The sequence below is a fragment of the Tamandua tetradactyla genome, chromosome 9 (genome assembly GCF_023851605.1).
Source record: "Tamandua tetradactyla isolate mTamTet1 chromosome 9, mTamTet1.pri, whole genome shotgun sequence".
NCBI lineage: Eukaryota > Metazoa > Chordata > Mammalia > Pilosa > Myrmecophagidae > Tamandua > Tamandua tetradactyla.
The window spans coordinates 19,057,581-19,078,149 of NC_135335.1; the positions used below are offsets into that span (position 1 = coordinate 19,057,581).

General features: G+C 34.2%; 1 protein-coding gene across 1 annotated transcript; it reads left to right on the plus strand.

Annotated features, from left to right (window-relative positions):
- The first annotated feature begins 14,135 nt into the window (after positions 1-14,135).
- Positions 14,136-15,083, plus strand: LOC143645925 (olfactory receptor 5B2-like). The gene has a single exon (XM_077115026.1). The coding sequence runs from the start codon at positions 14,139-14,141 to the stop codon at positions 15,081-15,083; it is 945 nt and encodes a 314-aa protein (XP_076971141.1). The 5' UTR covers positions 14,136-14,138.
- The last annotated feature ends 5,486 nt before the right edge of the window (positions 15,084-20,569 follow it).

Sequence of the window (20,569 nt, forward strand, 5' to 3'; positions counted from 1 at the left end):
AATAATTTTCAGCTTGTTCATGCGATGTACATGAGTACCAAATTTTTACCCTATTTAAAAATGGGCACTGGAAATATTAAGAATGTTGCACAATTTTTTCTACCTGCAAATGCTTTAAAATGATTAGTGCTGCTCGTTCGTTCAAATTTGAGTTGCATCATCTCCTATCTCTCTCCTAGTAATTTGCCTCACTTTATTCACACTGCTTTCCTTGCAGTTCCTTGATAACTCTAAGTCCCTCGTGTTTCAGGATCTTTGCACTTGCTGTTACCTTTAAATGGGAACAATTAAGTTCATTTCTCTGAACAAATGTTATCCTAGCATGGAGAACTTTCCTGATCATCTTTATAAAATAGACATTACTCCTTCCATGTACACTGTCTCCTCAGCCTGCATTGTTCTTCATAATCCTTACTTCTGCTCACCTTATGATTTACATGTTTAGTATCTCTCTTACCCAACTAGTCTGTAAACTAGAGTGGTATCACCACTCTTTACAAAAGATAGTGGCTTTACCTCTTTTTTCCACAACACAATGCCCAGTACCTAATAAGTGTCTGATTCATAGTAGACTTTCATTAAATATTTGTTAAATGAATTAATAAATTAATTTTTAAGCCCAACTGTATCAAAATGTATCTTCAAACTGCTGATAATTATAGCTTATTACAAATAATATGTACCTTCTGGTTAAACTTTCAGAACATTTCAAGAAACTCACACTCGTTTAATTTTCTGCTTTGCTGAAATATTTTAATCTATATTCTCATCATAACTGGCACTTCCCATGTTTGGACAGAATGATTTTCTGGAAGTCATGTCAGTATTCAATGTATCTCAAGTAATCGCATTAATACTTTTAGAAAAGGTGACTCATTAAATGTCAAGTAACTCATTGAATAAATAATATTTGACTTAAAGTCACAAAAAGTCATTAAAATAAGATTATTTAAAAGTTTTATAGCAGAATAAATTTGAAAATTTACTTCATACATAATTATTATAAAATTAGCTTCATTATTTGTAAATGTCCATATAGAATATCATGCTATTAATAGCTATCTGCTATTAATAAACATAGTGCATGATGAATATAGAAATAAAATACAGAATCTTATGCATTTAACTTTGACCCCCAGGGGACTACATTCTGTGCTAAAGTAACCAACAGGTATGTGCACTCACCTCTTCTTTTTTCCTTCTATATATTAGAAGTTTCAGCTTCAACCTTAGTACTTGTAAAATTGTACTCAAATTTGCAAAGTTGCTTGTACTGGTGTTTGTACGGTAGTGTTGTGCAATACATATATTCACTAATGTGTTTAATGGTGATGTTTCTCCTATTGGAACCATCTTTAATATTATTTTAACTAATTATTTACATTTAGAATTATTGTAAATTGACAGAAAATTTTCAGAGATACTGCAGAGTCAATAAAAAGCATTTGTTTATTTTGCGTTAGACATAGTCTTCTCTTTAATATATTTCAGAAGTGGTGGCAAAAAGTAATGGATAAGAAAAAAACACATCTGTGAAGTTAGAACAGTGGCCAAGAAAACAATGGAAAGTGGATTTCTTCCCATAGAGAAAAATCAGGATCTTGTGAAGGAATATTTTCCATTACCAGGGTTGAGGGGCCTTTGTAATGCCAACTCAACAAGATTTTAGAACTGACCAATGTGTCTTCCATTCTTCTCTTTTATTAATGGGAATCTTCTAGATATTTTACCCTGCTCCAATGGATATACTGGGTATGAATGTCAGGTGGGCCAAGATTCCACTTAGTTCTTAAATTGTTGATGCCAAAAAAAACTTTTCATAGTCTATATACTGGGCTTTTATACTGATTAGATAGGATTTATTTGTCCCCTGGTGGAGGTGAATAATATGATCTGTGTGTGTTTTAGGAGTAAAATTGATATTTGATGACCATAACCATTACAATGAAAAAACTGCTCAGATGCTTAGCAAGCAATATACCTTCTCCTCTGTAGCACCTCACTAGGCTTAATTTCTCAGACCTCTTCCAATTAGTTGTGCCTTATGATGTGTTCTTGTTAATAAAATGTGAATACTCATCATATGTGCTAATTCCAAGCCTGTCCCATGAAATCCCAACCCCCATGTGACTCTTCTTTGTCAACACCTGGGTAGAGAGAATACAAGCCACAAAGTACAGTGAAGCCACTAAATGGAAAACTTGAGTCACTGAATCAGTGTATGAGTTACCATAGACCAACTAGATGAACAGTACATGAATAAGGGAAAGCGCCATGGTGAAGCCACAGTGATTTGGAGCCTGCTTTTATGGGCTTTAGCATTATTTACCCTAACTAAGGCGGAGAGGTCCTCATGAGAAAATCTGAATGCTGTTGGTGAGAGGCAGGGGAGATATATGAAGACAAATACCATTCAGTGTGTATAACGTGATTTTATTTCACAATTTTTTTAGTGTGAATTCTCACTCTGCCTCAAATATAAATAAAATAGTTTGGTTACAAAAAATCAAAATAAGCTTTGAGGGGAATACAATTTATTTGAATTCCAGTCCAATCATACTATGCAATACAGGAAAAGGCATTTAAATGTTCTGAAGCTTTTTTGGGAAAAAATAATGGCTTCCTCGAAGAACTTCATTAAACATGTATTGAATGAGCCAATAATTAGCACCATTCTTGACACATCACAATTGATCAAAAAATGTTATATTCTTTTAGTTTCTCATTCCTTTCCCCTCCCCATTTTTTACTCCTCTTTTGTATTGGCAAACTTCTCCATAGGACTATTGAATCCTTTATTAATTATATTGCATTTTTGTTATGATTTATCACTGACACTGAATTATGAACCCTTCAAGGCAAAAAAATATGAGCTCATTTAAGTTTGTATTCTCAGAATCTAATGTTGGTTACAGAGAAGAGTTCAAAGTGTCTAATTAAATTGTGTGAAAGAACCAATTGACATGAGCCATCTTCTTTGAAAACAATAAGGGTCATAAACTTTCATCTCTATCTTCTCATCCTTTATAATGAAAAACAAAATATATTATTGCATATTTTAGTGCATTTTTACTTCTTTAATTTGTCTCCCTGACAAATAAAAGCTTTTTGCTGACTAGGAGAGTTTGTGATTTGTTTACTAATGAAAACTCATTCCTAGTACATAGTTGGGGCTCATAAAGACATTGAAGTAATTATTGAATCATAAAGGTAACTGAACCAAAAGGTTCACCATTTACTTGTAAAATACTGGTTATAGATAACAAAACATGTCACAACATATAATACCTTGTGTAACTCAGGGGTACACTCTCTCTAGCGGTCCTAGGGCAGTATCTATCCCGGTCACTTCTCTCCCGCTGGCTGGTGGCATTTTTGCCTCATGACAGCTCACTCCAATTTCTATCTTGGTGATCACATTGCCTTCTGCTTTTCTGTGCCAGTCTAATCTCCCCTTTCCTTTTGTTTTTAATTGGCATGAAGTTCACACAACAGAAAATTAACCATTTTTAAGTATACAATTCAGTGGCATTTTGCACATTCAGAATGTTGAGCAATGACATCACTTAAAGTTTCAAATATTTTGACCACTCCAAAACACTCTGTCCTGATACAGCACCATTCCACATTTCCCCGTTGCCACAGCCATTGTCAACCACTAATCTGCTTTCTGTTTCCATGGATTTACCTATTCTGGGCATTTGATATCAATAGAATTATATAATATGCATCATTTCGTGTCTGTCTTCTTTTACTTAGCATAATATTTTCTAGGATCATCCATTTTGAAGCACATACCAGCACTTCATTTATTCTTAGTGCTTAATGATATTCCACCATATGGATATATCACATTTTTTAAACCCTTTCATCCATTCATGTTCATTTAGGTTGTTTCCAGTTTTTGGCTAGTGTGAATGGTTCTACTCTGCACATACATATTCACGTATTAGGTGGAATACCTGCTTTCAATTCTTTTGGATATATACATGGAAATAGAACTGCTGGGTCGTATGAACATTGTATGTCTAACTCTTGAGGAACTACTGTATGTTTTCTTTAGCAGCTACACCATTTTACATACCCACAAGCAACATATTTCTGCATATCTCACCAAGAGTTTTTATTTTCTAATTTTTTTTGTTATAGACATGCTAGTGGGTGTGAAACGTGTCTCATTGTGGTTTTTATTTACATTTCCATAATGACTTACGATGTTTAATAGTTATTCCTGTGCTTGTATAACTTGTTGAAATGATGCCTATTCAACTTCTTTGTACATTTTTAATTGGATTGTTTGTTTTGCTTTTTGATTGGCAAGAATCATATATATATATATATATGATTTGCAAAGACTTTTCCAAATATTTACATTGCCTTTTCACTATTTTTAGAGTGTCATTTGACATGCAAAAGTTTTTAGCTATTTAATAATTATGCAATCTAATTTATCTATTTGCTGGTTAGGTAATCATGCTTTTCGTACTATATCTATCAATCAATTGCCAAATCCAAGGTCACAAAGATTTGACCCTAATTTTTTTTCTAAAAGCTTTACAATTGTAGCGCTTACATTTATGGCTTTGATCCATCTTCAGTTGCTATTTTTTTTCATGAAGTGTGAGGAAGGAGTCCAACTACACTATTTTTCAAGTTATCCCAGCACTATTAGCTGAAGAACCATTTCTATTTCCCATTGAATTGTATTGGCACCATTCTTGAAATCAACATAGAGATAGGTGGATTTATTTTTCTATCGTCAATGCTATTCCATTGATCCATATGTCTATCTTTAAGCCAGTGCGCATTGTTTCGATTACTCTGGCTTTGTAGGCAGTTTTGAAATTGGGTGAGTCCCCTATGTTGTTCTTCATTTTTTCAAGATTGTTTTGTCTACTGAAGGTACTTTGAGATTCCAAATGAATTTTAGGAACTACTTTTCCATTACTGCAAAGCAGGTCATTAGTATTTTGTTACGAAAGGCATTAAATATGCAAATCACTTTGGGGAATACGCCCGTTTAACAATATTAAATCTTCAAATCCATGAAAATTGAATTTCTTTCCATTTTTTTAGTGTTCTTTGATTTCTTCCATCAGAGTTTTGTAGTTTTCAGTGTTTACACCTTGAATCTTCTTGATTAATTTTTTTCCTATGCATTTTAAAATTTTTGGTAAAATTATAAGTGGGATTTTCTTAGTTTTGTTATTGAATTGCTCTTTCCTACTGTACAGAAATACGTTTTTTGTCTGTTTTCTTGTGACTGACAACTTTGAAAAGTTTTGTCTTTAGCTCTATTGCGTTTCTTTAGGATTTTATAGGTATGATATCATGTTATTTGAAAGTAAATATGGTATCATTTTTCTTTTTTGTGTGATTTGAATTCCTTTTATTTATTTATTTTTTGCCTAATTACTTTGGCTATAACTTTTTTTTTTTTTTTTTTTTTTTTTTTTTTTTTTTTTTTAGACAGAGAGAAGGAAGGAAGGATAGAAGGAAGGAAGGAAGGAAGAAAGGGAAACATTTTTAAACATTTTCTTGTTTTATTGTATTCTGTTTCTCCGTTTTTGTTACATGGGCTGGGGCCGGGAATCGAACCGAGGTCCTCCGGCATAGCAGGCAAGCACTTTGCCCGCTGAGCCACCGCGGCCCCCCCAACTTTGGCTATAACTTTTCATACATTGTTGAATAGAAATGATGGAAGAATGCATCCTTGTTCTGTTTCTGATATTAGAAGGAAGTTTTATTCTTTTACTATTGTAGGATTGTATACATGATTTTATTTTATTTTTAATAAATTCCCTTTATCATGTTGCAGAAATTCCTTCCTATATCTAGTTGTTGAGAATTTTATTATGAAAGTCTGCTGGATTTCTGTCAAATTCTTTTACTGCACCAGTTGAAATGATTATGTGGTTGTTTAACTTCATCCTGCTAATGTGTTTTATTACATCAACTGATTTTCATACATTGAAGCACCCTTGCATTCCTAGGATAAATCCGACTTGGTCATGATCTATAGTCTTTCTAATATGCTGTTTTTTCAGATTTCCAGTATTTGGATGTGAATTTTTGTGTCTCTATTCATAACAGATATTGTTCTTCAGTTTTCTCATGATGTCTTTATCTTGTTTTGGTATCAGGGTAATGTTGACTCTTATAATCTATTAGAGATTGTTCCGACATTCTCTACTTTTCTGGAGCTGTCGTTGATTCTCTAAGTTTTTTTGTGGAAGTTTCCAGTGAAACCATTTTGTAGTTGGTCTTTCCTTTGTTGGGATGTTGTTAATCAAATCTCTTGTCATAAATTTGTTCAGAATTTCTATTTCGTGAATCAGTTTTGATGGTTGTGCGTTTCTAGGATGTTTTCCATTTCCTTTAGGTTATCTAATTTGTCCTGTAAAATTGTTCATGTTCTTATTATTCAACTTTTATTTCAATAAGGTCAGTAGTAATGTCCTTACTTTCATTTCTGATTTTATTTATTTGACTCATTTTTTAATCTACTAAAAGCAATTCGCTTTTGTTCATATTTCTAATAAACCAACTTCCTGCTTTACTGATTTTCTTTTCTATTTTCTTTACCTCCAATTTAATTTTTATTATTTCCATCTTCCTTCTAGCTTTGAAACAATTTGCTCTCCTACAGCAATTCCTTAAGATGTAAATTTAGATACTGAGAGACACTTTTCATTTTTAATGCAGTTGTAACAGTTCTAGGTTTCTTTCTGAGAATGGATTTTGCTGCCTCACATAACTTTTGATATTCTGTGTATCATTTTCAATAGGTTCAAAGTATTTTCCAACGCCCCCTATTATCTTTGAATCACTGGATGCTTAAGAGAATATTCTTTAATTTACACAGGCAATTGATCCTCTTTATTCACAGATTCCATATTCATGTACACGCATTTACTAAAAACATGCATGCCATTTTCACTGTTATATTCTTGCCCTAGGTAGCAAAATGTTTGCAGTTGAGGTTGAACAAGGCTGATTCAATTTTCATTATTTGAGCATTCCTGGGGATTTTATAGAGCATAAGTACCACTGATAATAAGAACCTGATTTTTAAATGAATTTTCCAATTTTCCTTCTTTGCTTTCTATCGCCATTCAATTGTGGTCACAGAAGACACACTGTATGATTTCAAGTTTTCAAAATTTATGATACCTGTTTTGTGCTGTAACATAAGATTCACTCTAAATAATCCCTATGTGCATTTGTGAAAAATGCTCACCTGCTTTTGGGGGATGAGCATCCTATATATTCTGCTATTTATAGTATTGTTCACATCTTCTGCTTCATTATTGATACTTTGGTTATTCTGTCCATTATTGCAATTTGAGTATTTTCCTCTCCAACTATTATTGTAAAGCAGTCTATTTCTCTCTTCAATTCTCTCAAACTTTGTTTATATATTTTTCATCTTTGTTGTTAAGTGTGACTGTGCTTGTAACTGTGAAATCTTCCCAATGGATTGACTCTAGCATCAATATATAATGTCCCTGTTTGCCTCTTTTGACGACTTTGTCTTAAACCTTTGCCTGATATTAGGTGGCCACCAGATATCTTTTAGTTACTGTTTGCATGATATCTTTTTCCATACCTTCACTTACAACCTACTTGACTGTTTGGATGTAAAGTGATTCTGTTGTAGACAGAATATAGTTGTATCATGTTCATTTTGTCCACTTTCTGCCACTTTTTTCCTTTTAATTGAAATGTTTAATCCACTTAGATTCAAGTAATTATTAGTAAGGAAGAACTTGTTTCTGCTATACTCTGTTGTTTTCTATGTGTGATCTATTATGGGTCCCCTCAAATTTGAATTACTGACTTCTAAATGTTTAATTGGTTTTCATTAGAGCACCATACTTTCTCTCTTCTCATTTCCTTTTTCTGAATATTTTTTAGTTATTTTAATGGTTACTCTTGGGATTATAATTAACATATTAAACATAAAACAATCTAGTGTTAATAATGCCAACTTTGCTCTAATAGTTTAATAACATAAAATATGTTAGTATACAGCTTTTTCTTTTCCCTCTTTATCTCATTATTCTCAGCAATGTACATCTTTATATGGGTGTGAACATTAGCAGTGTCTCATAATCACTGTTGCAAGCATTTTTATTTTAAATTATGTAAGTCCAACAGAGGAATTACCAACAATAAAAAGAACAATAACACTAGTTTATATATTTACTGTGTAGTTATCTTTACTAATGTCTTTATTTCTTTATATGGCTTCAAGTTATTATCCAGTGACCATTCATAACAGCCTGAGGAACATCCCGTAGTATTTTTTGTAGGTGAATTCTACTAACAAATTTTTAAGCCCTTATTTATCAGAACCTGTCTTAATTTATAGCTTATTTTTGAAAGAGCATTTTGCAAGGCATAATATTCTTGCTTGACAATTTTTTAGATATATCATCTCATTGCTATTTGGCCTCCATGGTTTCTAACAAGAAATTGGCTGTTGGTCTTATTGAGTATCCCTTTAGTAATCAGTTGTTTCATTTTTCGCTGCTTTGAAAATTCTCTTTTTCTGTTTGCCTTTTAAAGTTTGTGTTATACTGTGTTGCGTGTATCTCTTTGTGTTTATTCTATAAGCGTTCATTGTACCTTGGATGTGTACGTTCATATATTTTATCATCTGTGGGAAGTTTTCAGTCGTTATTCCTTCAAGTAATCTTTCTGCTTCCTTTTCTCTATCTTCTCCTTCTGGAACTGCTACTTTGTATATTTTTATACAAGCACCTTTACTTGTACTTGATGGGCTATTGTTCTCCTGGTTTCCTTTAAGATCTTTGCCAAGATTCCCTTTAATATATTTAAGAGAGCTGTGCTTTGTCAATGACAGTTTATATTAATTTATCTTGCCCCTTTGAATAGTCTGTGCCTTCTTGGTTTTTTCTATGATTCTTAATTTTTGTTTGAAAACTAGGCATTGTAAATAGTATAATGTGGTAAACCTGGAAATTAAAGTCTTCCCCCCTCTCATGGTTTGCTGTTATATTGCTTACTCTACGTTGTAGTTACTTCTTTGTTTACTGATTTTCCTAAACTCTTTTCTAAAGACTGTATTCATTGTCATATGTGGTCACTAAGATCTCTGTGTTTTAGCTTATGGTCAACCAGTGGCTCGACCTGAATTTCCTTAAATGCCAGTTTAAGCGATATTTTTGTTGATTCAGCATTCACTTGATTGCTGGAAACCTTTGACTATGTTCCAGAGTTCAAAGTTGATTCTGATCATTTTTGCTTTTTCTTTCTGTTGGTGTTTCTTTCTAGGAATTGGCCCTTGTAATTTTTCATCCAACCATTTTTCGTGCCTTGCTCTTATTGGACACTTGTAATAGCATTTTGTACCCCTCAGAAGAATGAAGATAATCTCCCCATCTCAAGATCCTCAATTTAATCACATCCTCAAAGTCTTTGCATTAAAATTTAACATTGAAGAGTTCCAAGTATGAACAGCTTGGAACCATTGTCTTTAGGGACCAGTATTCAGCCAACTGAAGATTTTTTTCCTTATTTATGACCATCACAGGTTGTTTGTATAAGGTGATGGCTCCATGTAATCACTCGAAAAATGGACTTATGAAAGCATGGTAATCTGTAAGAACATCTATTGAAACATGCTGCCTCTTCAAATACTCTGGCTGGAGAAGAGCCATTAGAAATATATCCATGTACTTCAAGCCCCTCAGACCTGCTTCCATTCTTCCCACATTTTATTGTCTAGGAATAGTACATGTACTCGTCTAGGTGCCAATGCAAATGTATATGTAAGAAGCATGTGCAGTGTTTAAGAAAACCTAACTTCTTTTTTAGGGTCACACCATCTTATTAAGGGACTTCTGGAGGTTTGAAAATGGATGGAGGAAGAGGAAGTCTGATAGTCATGAGCCAGTCAGATCTTCTTAGATTGATGTCTAAAAAAAAGAACTAATTTCATTCATCTTATATCATTTTGATGTATAAATAAAATATTAATGTATCTTAAAGAGCATCTAATGTAATAAAATATTAATATTGAATCTTAAAGAGCATCTAATGTGTGGAAGATGTGTTTAGCTTTGCATATATGTAGTTTCATATAATCTTCTAGAATGTCTTATAACAAATGCATCAAATTATGGGCTCCTTCTTCACAGATGAGAAGCTGAGGTTTTAAAAGCTTAGATTGCTTTCCTGAATTTTATGTGAAACCACCAGACTGCATAGAATGAATCTGTAAGGCTACATTTGCCTACATGGAGAAAGGCATCAAATTCTGTTTTGGAATATGCACTTAGAGGTGAATATGCAGAGGAAGGCTCCATCTCTGTTGGTAAAGTCATTCCCAGGGCAGATCTGTGGTGGTAAGATAAATGGGTGATTTTTTTAAAGAAATATTTTGATAAGGAGTCTTCTTGAGATTTTTGAGGAAGATCAAACATTAATTTGAAATAAAATTGAAATTCAATTTTAAAACTATCTGTTAATACCAACTACTTACAAGGTTGTGAAGCACTGGAATATATTGCTGATGGGAATGCATAATGGTAGCACCACTTCAAAAACAATTTGTCAGTTTCTCATTCAATTAAACATACATTTACCGTGTGACAAAGCACTCCAACCCCTAAGTATTATATTCACACAGAAGAATTTTAAACAGCTGTTTAGAGTGAATCTATTTTTTATATGCACATATATCTGTGTAAATATAAAGAGATTTATTATAGCAATTGGCTCATATAACCGTAGGGATTGGCAAGTGCTGATTCTGTAGAGTAGGTCAAATTGGAAATTCAAAGAAAGAGAAGTTGAATTCACCAGGAGAATTGGCTGGCTGTAGTAGAAGGCAGATATTCTTCTTTCTGACTTTTGAAATCCTCAGTTCTAGCATTAAGGCCTCCAACTCATTGGATGAGCAGGCTCTTCCCATTGCTGAAGTTACGCTCCTCAGTTGATTGTAGATGTCATCAGCTGTAGATGCAGTCAACTGACTAATAATCTACATTAGGGTGGATTTATTTGGAAATGTTAACCACTGGAATTAACACAAATGCCCATCAACTAGGGAATGAACAATATGTGCTCTGTATATAATGGAAAACTAGTCTACAATAAAGAAGATTTCACTACGATACAGGCATTAAGATGGATGGGTCTCAAGTGCATTCAAAAAGAGAAACACAACTTTAGGATTCTATTTCTTACAATCTATGTTGACAGAAAACAGTTAAGTGGTTGCCAGGAGAAGTAAGAAAGAGGAGTTTGACCGCAGTATGCGATGGGAAAAGGGGTTCACCAGAAAGAAGCTCAGTTGAGTATGTTTTAGGTGATAAACCTGATCTACACCATGAGTGTGGTAGGGGTTATATGACTATATACACATCACCAAATGCTTAGACCTATATGCTAAAATTGCATATTACTATATGTAAATGATGATTTAATTGGAAAATAATAAAGAAGAAATGGCCATAGGCAACGCACAAACAAAGGTGCATTCTCAACACATCTAATTTAATTCCCAGCAGACAGTTTACTTGTTTCTTCTCTAGGAAAATAGAAGAAGACATAAGTGCCCTCATAGGGAGCATCCCTTGAGAGCTCCGTGTCTCTACAGCTCCCTACTGATATCCCATCATTAGCATCTGAAATCCCAACATCACTTCATAAGATGTTATTTTAAAAAGAAAAGAACATCTGCAAAGCCATTTTGGTCATCATTTATTCATAGACTGCTGATCATTTTAGTACACACAGACCTTTTCCAAAATGAGGATGTGCTGTAAGTCTGCAACCATGGACAGGACATATACCCTAAGATCAATAATATATTAATTGTCTTAAAAACAGTAACCACTCAGTGAGTTGTTTGATAGCCCTTCACAGCCACAATTCTGAGAATTTGGTGTAAAGGGTGATTTCATTATTTCATTGTACAAATAAGAGGAAGTAATTGACTTTTCTAAGGAAACTGGAAGAATGTGTGGTAGATTCAGGATTGGAACCCAGTTTCCTGGATCCATGTCCATGCTCTTTTCTACATCTTTCCCTGCTGTAGATACTGTGAAACCATTTGACCAATATCTGACAGAGGACTCATTTGGCATCATTTCATGGCTGAATTTCTCACTTCAGACTCATAATTAGGAATTGATGTTTCCTTATTTCCAAGGAGCAAGGTAAGAATCAGTATTTCATATGCTCTTTTATTGGGCCAGCTATATCTATGATAAGTTCTTTGATACTAAAATTGGATGAATTAAACATCTTTCTGAAATACTGAGGAGAGCCAGTCTATAAATGACAAGACTTCATGAGTAGTGAGTTTAATGATAACTAAGAAACATCATGCTGATTTCTTAAAGAAGGTGAGGTAAAAAGGGTAGATTATGCTCTGATTCATTTAAATAGTAATTTCATCTCATTAACAATCTCTTTGCCTCTTATTATAGGTAAAAATAAAGTAACAGAATAGAGTGAAATGATATTTCTTTAAACTAGAGTGGTGTCTTAATTCCATTAGTAAGATCTATTTTTCCAGTCTTATCTTTTCCACATGATCCCCCACTTCTCCACTGACAATGAGATCTGCAAACTACACAGTGAGATAGTGAAAGTATTATATTTCATATGGTCAGAGGTATGTCTGGCCCTTGAATTTTGAATATTACTCATATCAGTTGGTACAATTGAGGAGTGTCACATAAAGCCTTAAATTCAGTTCCCTTAATGGTAAAATGGGAAAAAAATGCTAAAGACATTGTAAGGTTACTGTGAAATTGTGAGGATTTAATGAAGATGTGAGTATGTGTTTGTCATTAGCTATCCAACATATCCTAGGCTTAAGGAATTACATAGTTGAAGGGTAGCAAACATAGTAATTTTTGGATTAAGCTGTTAAAGTACAGCTGTGAAAGATTAAGAACAATAGGGTAGAAAATAGTTGTTAGCAGTGTTGCCAAAGGCATTATATTTAAACAAAAAACACTGTTCTGTACAAGAACAGATTCAAATGCAAATTTGAAAATCTATAGATCACCACCAGAGCATATCTTGCAATCCACAAATTATGAATTTTCAGCTATCGTGCTCTCTGACTCAGATTTGGATTGATAGTTATGAGATAAAGAGTGAGTGTAAGGAAGGAGACTTTCCAATCAAGCTGAAATATGTATTTCAAGGGAAAAATAAGCAGAAGAATAACACGTGCAATGTCTAGTAAAGTCATTCATGGATGGAGGAAGGCCAGATAGATGCACTGGAGGGCACAGAAAATCTTAGCAGAAATAGTTGTAAGAAACATCACAATGAAGAGGGAGGCTATTATATTGCAAAACTCACCCAGACCTTCAAGTCTGTTGCCACCCACAGATGCACTTCTCCCAGAGCACAAAGATATGACTTTGCTCATTGTACAGACCCCTATTGCTGCAGTTATCCCACCATATATATATATATATATATACACTATACTTATATTTGTGTTAACTCAGTGTGAAATACCAAATATTGAGTTTGGCCCTATGGAAACAATGATAATTCAATTTGATTTAAATTTAGTTAAGACCATTGGACTTAGGATTCACTTTGCCTGGGTACAAAGCTTGGCTTTGCCAGTTAATAGTTGTGTAACTTAAATAACTCAGCCTCTTGCACCTCAAAAGTTAAATGGGAGTAACAGCTTATAGATTTTATATGGTTGTTGAGAGTAATACATTGATATGAATATAAAGAGGCTAGATCAGAGTCTGGCATGTGAACAACAGAGATGTGTAAGTGTTTTTGAGGCTCAGAAAAACTGAATTGGCAGGTATTTTCATTCCAGATACTTTATCATGGTCAAGTTATTATATATTCTATATCTCAGTTTACAAACTTACAAACTTGAAAGTTTATGGAGCTGATCTATGAACATTTTTCAGTATCAATAGTTTACACCCCTGAAATAATATATGCATTAAATTTTGTTGTGAAGTCTGTGCTTTAGGTTTGGAGAAACTTGAAATACAAATATTTACTATGGTGAAAATAATGCCTTTCATATTTCACTGCTATCTATTCCTGGTTTGAAATTCTCTTCTATTTCTCATTGCTGCAGGGTATCTCTTGATTCTCAAATACCTTCAATGGAGAACAGCACAGAAATGACTGAGTTCATCCTGCTGGGACTAACCAATGCCCCAGAACTGCAGGGCCCCCTGTTTGCAGTGTTCACCATCATCTACCTCATCACTATATGTGGGAACCTGGGGGTGATCGTATTGATTCTCTTGGACTCCCGACTCCACACTCCCATGTACTTTTTCCTCTGTAACCTCTCTCTGATGGACTTTGGTTACTCCTCAGCTGTCACTCCCAAGGTGATGGCTGGGTTCCTCACAGGAGATAAGGTCATCTCCTACAATGCATGTGCGGCTCAGATGTTCTTTTTTGTAGGATTTGCCACGGTGGAAAATTTCCTCATGGCCTCAATGGCTTATGACCGCTGTGCAGCAGTGTGTAAACCCCTACATTACACCACCACCATGACCACAAGTGTGTGTGTCCAATTGGCTGTAGCTTCCTATGTCTGTGGTTTCCTGAATGCCTCCTTTCATATTGGATACATATTCAGTCTCTCTTTCTGTAGCTCCCATATGGTTCACCACTTTTTCTGTGATGTTCCAGTAGTCATGGCTCTCTCTTGCTCTGATAAACATATTGGTGAGATGATTCTTGTTTTTATGGAGAGCTTCAATGTATTTTTTGCTCTTTTGGTTATCCTGATTTCCTACCTGTTCATATTTATCACCATCTTGAAGATGCATCCAGGTCAGGGACACCAGAAAGCTTTATCCACTTGTGCTTCCCACCTCACTGCAGTCTCCATCTTCTACGGGACAGTCATTTTCATGTACCTACAGCCCAGCTCCAGTCATTCCATGGACACAGACAAAATAACCTCCGTGTTTTATGCTATCGCCATCCCCATGCTGAACCCTCTGGTCTACAGTCTAAGGAACAAAGATGTCAGGGGCGCATTCCTGAAGGTTATTGAAAAGGCAAAATTTTCTCTAGGATTGAGATTTTAGCTCTGAATGATACACAATATAATTTCATTCTAATCATATCCTCTCCATACAATGAGTCACATAAAAGGCTTGTATTTTAAAGTCTCATTTATTTAATTTATCTTTTTGTTTGAGTAACTATTTGAAGAATCCTAATCGGATGAAACGATGTAATTTTAAATGAAGGTGTGTACTTTTTTGTTGGCACATTTTACCAAGAGGTACATAAATATCACACATTGTGTAAAATGAATATTATTGTTTTGAGTGAATCCTTTTGTAGAGCCAATATGTTAGATTACATTTTCCAAAAATAAAAATAGACAATTCAAAACAATTTTCAATGTATTCATATGATGTATATGACTACCAACTTTTTACACTGTTTAATAATGTGCACTGAGAAAATCAAGAATGTTGTACATTTTTTTTCCATCTGAAGAAATGTTTTTTTAAATGCCTTGCAAAAATCACACTTTGAAATGATTAGTGCTGCTCATTCATTCAAACTTGAGTTATGTCATCTCTTATCCCTTCCCTTGTAATTTAGCCCCACTTTATTCACACTGCTTTCCTCGCAGTGCCTTGACAACTCTAAGTCCCTCCTGTCTCAGAGGGACTTTGTACTTGCTGTTCTTTCTGAATGGGAATGACTCATGTCATGTCTCTGCTTAAATGATGTCGTACCAAGAAGATCTTCCTTTACCACTTTTTAAAGTAGACATTACCCCTTCCCATACATACTGACTCCTCAGGCTGAATTATTCTTTATAATCCTTACCTCCACTGTTCTATTTCATGTTGATTTTTAATGTTTAAGTATCTCTCTTGCCCAACTAGTATGTAAACTAGAATGGTATTACCACTCGTTACCAACTAGTAGCTTTATCTCTTTTGTTCACAACACAATCCCCAGTACCTAATGAGTGTCTGAGTAATAGTAGACTCTCATTAAATATTTATTAAAGAAATGAATACATTAATTTGTAACAGCCTGCAGGGAACAAGGAGGGGGAGGTAGTGCTTGGGAGGGGTGCAGGAGAAGTGGGTTGGGCTGCACTTGGGGTGGGGGTGTGGTGCAGGTACGTGCACTGGGGCTGGTGGAGTGGGGGTACCTGGAGCATGAGGAATGGAAGTGGATGATGGCGCTCGGGTCCATGGAGTGTGGGGTGACTTGTGGTCACAGGGCTGTGCTGGTGAGGGCAGCGCACCTAAGGATTGCGACCTGGCTTACTTCCCAGTCCCTGGGTCACATCCATGCACTCTTACATGCTCCAAGCCTCCAACGAGGCTCCAGCTTTCTGCCTCTCAGTTCCTCAGCCTCTGCAACCAGGGCTGCCCTATGTGGTGCAGAAGGCTCTCCCAGGTCAGCTGCACTCTTGAATTGCCGCCTCAGTGTCCTTTCTGTGCCTTCTCTAATGTTTCTGTGGAGCAGGGCTAATCTCAGCTGCTCTATTAGGCCATCTTCCTGGAAGTGTATAACTTTTAGAAGAAATGCCTATTCAACTTCTTTGCACATTTTCATTGGATTGCTGTCTTTCTTTCTGAGTGGTAAGAATCCTTCATATATTTAAATATGATTAGCAAATTGAATTCTGTATATATATAAATATGATTTGCAAATATTTTCCCCAAATATTTGCCTTTTCACAATTTTTATTGGGTCATTTGATGTACAAAAGTTTTTAATTGTCATGAAGTCTAGTTTATCTATTTGTTGATCAGGTGCTCATGCTTCTGGTACTATGTTTAAGAATCCATAGCTAGATCAAAGATCACAAGGATTTATCCTTAATTTTTTTCTAAAGTGTTTTTCTAAATGTTTTAGCACTCACATTCATATCTTTGATCCATCTTAAGCTGCTGTGTTTTTTTCTACAGGGTGTGAGGAAGGAGTCTGACCTCATTCTTTTTCATGTTATTCCAGCACCATTTTTTGAAGAATATTTTCTGTCCCCTATTGAATTGTATTGGCATTGTTCTTGAAATCAATATATAGTGAGGTGGGTTTGTACCCTCAATGCTGTTACATTGTACCCTCAATGCTGTTACATTGTACCCTCAATGCTGTTACATTGAACCCTATGACTGTCCTTAAGCCCATATCACATTGTTTTGATAACTCTAGCTTTTAGGCAGTGATGAAATTGGGATGTGTGAATCCTCTAAACTTGTCTTTCATTTTTCAAGATTCTTTTGGTTCTGTGCAATTCCATATGAATTTTAAGAACAATTTTTCCATTTCTGCAAAACAGGTCATTTGTATTTTGTTAAGAATGGCATTTAAGTATGTAGACCACTTTGGAGAGTACAGCCATTTAACAATATTAAATCTTCAAATCCATGAAAATGAATCTTTCCATTTTTTTAAGAGTTCTTTGATTTATTTTATTGGTGTTTAGTAGTTTTCAGTTTTCCAGCCTTGTATCTACTCAGTTAAATTTGCTCCTATATATTTTATGATAGGTGAATTACAAATGGAATTTACTTAATTTTGTTTTTGCATTGTTCATTCCTAGTATACAGAAATACAGCATTCTTTACCTCTTTTTTGTGTCCTGCAACATTGAAACTTTTTCTTTTAGCTGTAGTTCCTATAGGATTCTCTAAGCATGATATCATGTCATTTGTAAGTAAATATAGTTTTATTTTCCTTTTCTGATTTGGGTTCCTTTTATTTTTTTACCTAATTACTCTGGGTATAACTTCTCATACATTGTTTCTTAAAGTGATGAAAGCAGGCATCCTTATTCTGTTTCTGAAAATAGGGGGAGGCTTTTATTCTTTTACTATTATATGATGTTTCCCATTTTTAAATTTTTGATCAATTCCCTTTATCAGTTGGTGAAATTCCTTTCTATACATAATTGTTGAGTATTTTAGAAAGGTCTGCTGGATTTTTGTCAAGTTCTTTTACTGCACCAATTGAGATGGTTATGTAGGTATTTTACTTCTTTCCATTACAATGTTGTATTATATTGACTGATTTTCGTATATTGATGCACCTTTGCATTCTTAGGATAAAGCTCACTTGGTCATTATCTATAATCTTTTATTGTACTAGTTTATCAGATTGTTAGTATTAGGATGAAAATTTTTACATCTGTATTAATAGTGGATATTGTTCTGTAGAGTTCATTTCTTGTGATGTCTTTATCTTGTTTTGCTATCAGGGTAGTACTCAGTCATATAATGTGTTAGGAATTTTTCCCATTTCCTCAAATTTTTTTGGAACATTAGCTTATTTGCTAAATTTTTTTGAGGAATTTTTCAGCGAAGCTATCCTGTCCTGGGCCTTTCCTTTGTTGGGATGTTTTAAATTAAATCTCTTGTTATAAATCTTTTCAGAATTTCTATTTCTTGAATCAGTTTTGATGGTTGTGTGTTTCTAGGATGTTTTCTCTTTCATTTAGGTCATCTAATTTGTTCTGTAAAGTTGTTCATATTTTTCCATTATTACTGAAATAAAATTTCAGGAGTAATACTATTTCTTTTGTTTCTGATTTTATTTTTTAGAGTCTTTTCTTTTCTTCTTGATTAGTCTACAAGAAATGTTTTGATTTTGTTCGTATTTCCATTAAACTAACTTTTTGTTTCACTGATTTTCTCCATTTTTTTCTTTTATCCATTATGCTTATCTTCACTTTCATCTTTACTACCTTTCTTCCTTCTAACTTTGGAACAATTTGCTCTATTCTTGCAATTTCTTAAGATGTATGTTTCGTTATTGATATGGCTCTTTTCTTATGTAGTTTTTTTACAGCTCTAAATTTATTCTGAGTACTGATTTTGCTGCCTCCCATAAGTTTTGATATATTCTGTATCATTTTCATTTGGTTAAAAGCATTTTCCAACTCTCCCCTAGTATCTCTGATTCTTTAGTTGTTTAAGACTGTGTTCTTTAATTTCCACATGCAGTTCAACCTCATTATTTACAAATTCCATATTCATGAACATCTATTTGCTAAAAATGTGTGTGGCATTTTCACCAACATGTTCTTGCCCAAGGTAACAAAAAATTTGCAGTTAATGTTGAACAAGGCTGGTACAGTTTTCATTATATCAGCATTCCTGGAGATCTTATAGAACATAAGTACCACTGATAAGAAGAAACTTTTTAAAATGAATTTTCTAATTTTCCTTCATTGCTTTCTATCTCCATTCAGCTGTGATCAGAGAAGACACATTGCATGATTTTAGTCTTGTAAATTTACTTATACTTCTTTTGTGGCTTAGCATAAGATCTACCTTGGAGACTGTCTGTGTGTATTTATGAAGAATGCTTATTCTGCTGTTTTGGGATGCGTGTTCTATATATGTTTGCTGTTTATAGTGCTGTTCACATCTTCTATTTCATTAATGATCTCTTGTCTGACTGTTCTGTCCATCATTGAAATTTGGGTATTTAACTCTCCAGCTATTATTGTAGGACAATCTATTTCTCCTTTCAAGCTTCTCACTTTTTGATTACTTTGTGGCTTTGTTTTTAAGTGTACCTGTGTTTATAGTTGTCATATCTTCTTGCCAGATTGACTCTTGCATTAATACATAATGTCCCTCCTTGTCTTTTTTAATATGATCTTAATTAAAATCATTGTGTGATGTTAGTGTGGCCACCAGATCTCTTTTAGTTACTATTTTCATAATATCTTTTTCCACACCTTCACTTTCAATCTGCTTGAATCATTGGATATAAAGTGGTTCTCTTGTAGACAGAATATAATTGGATTATGTTTGTTTGATCCACTTTCTGCCACTATCTTCATTTTAATGGAAATTTTAATCCATTTATATTTAAAGTAATTACTATTAAGGAAAGACTTTGTGTAGTCAGAGTACTCTAGAGAAGCAGAACCTATAGGAGAGATCTGTAAATATAAGTTTTATAAAGGTGTCTCATGGGACTGTGGGAATAGAAGATTCTAAAATCCATAGGATAGACTGTGAAACTGGCAGGTCCAATGAAGCATCTGGAAGAGCTCCAAAGGAGAGGTTTGCTGGCTGAAGAAGCAGCAAAAGAATCTTCTTTCTTGTAAGCTTTCAACTGACTTGGATTATCTCATTGTGAGAGACATGCCTTGTTGGTTGCAGATGTAATCAACCACAGATGTAATCAACTGACTTATTATTTAATAAACCAGTCTTCCAGTTTATCACCCAGCCACAAAATATCCTTGCAGCAACAGGCAGGTTAGTGCTTGCCTGACCAGAGAATGGGGCATAATCATTTGGCCAAGTTCATACCAGAGTCTAACTGTCACAACTTATTTCTGCTATATTGCTATTTTTTTCTATGTATCATCTATTATGTGTCACTCAAATCTGAATTACTGATTTCTATGTGTTTAATTGATTTTCATTAGTGCCCATACTTATTCCCTTTTCATTTCTTTTTCCAAATATTTTTTATTTGTATTTAATGGTTAGTCAGTAGATTACAACTAATATATTAAACATAAGCATTGAGGTTTCTTTATTTTGAACTGTTTTTTGTTCTGTATTATGAT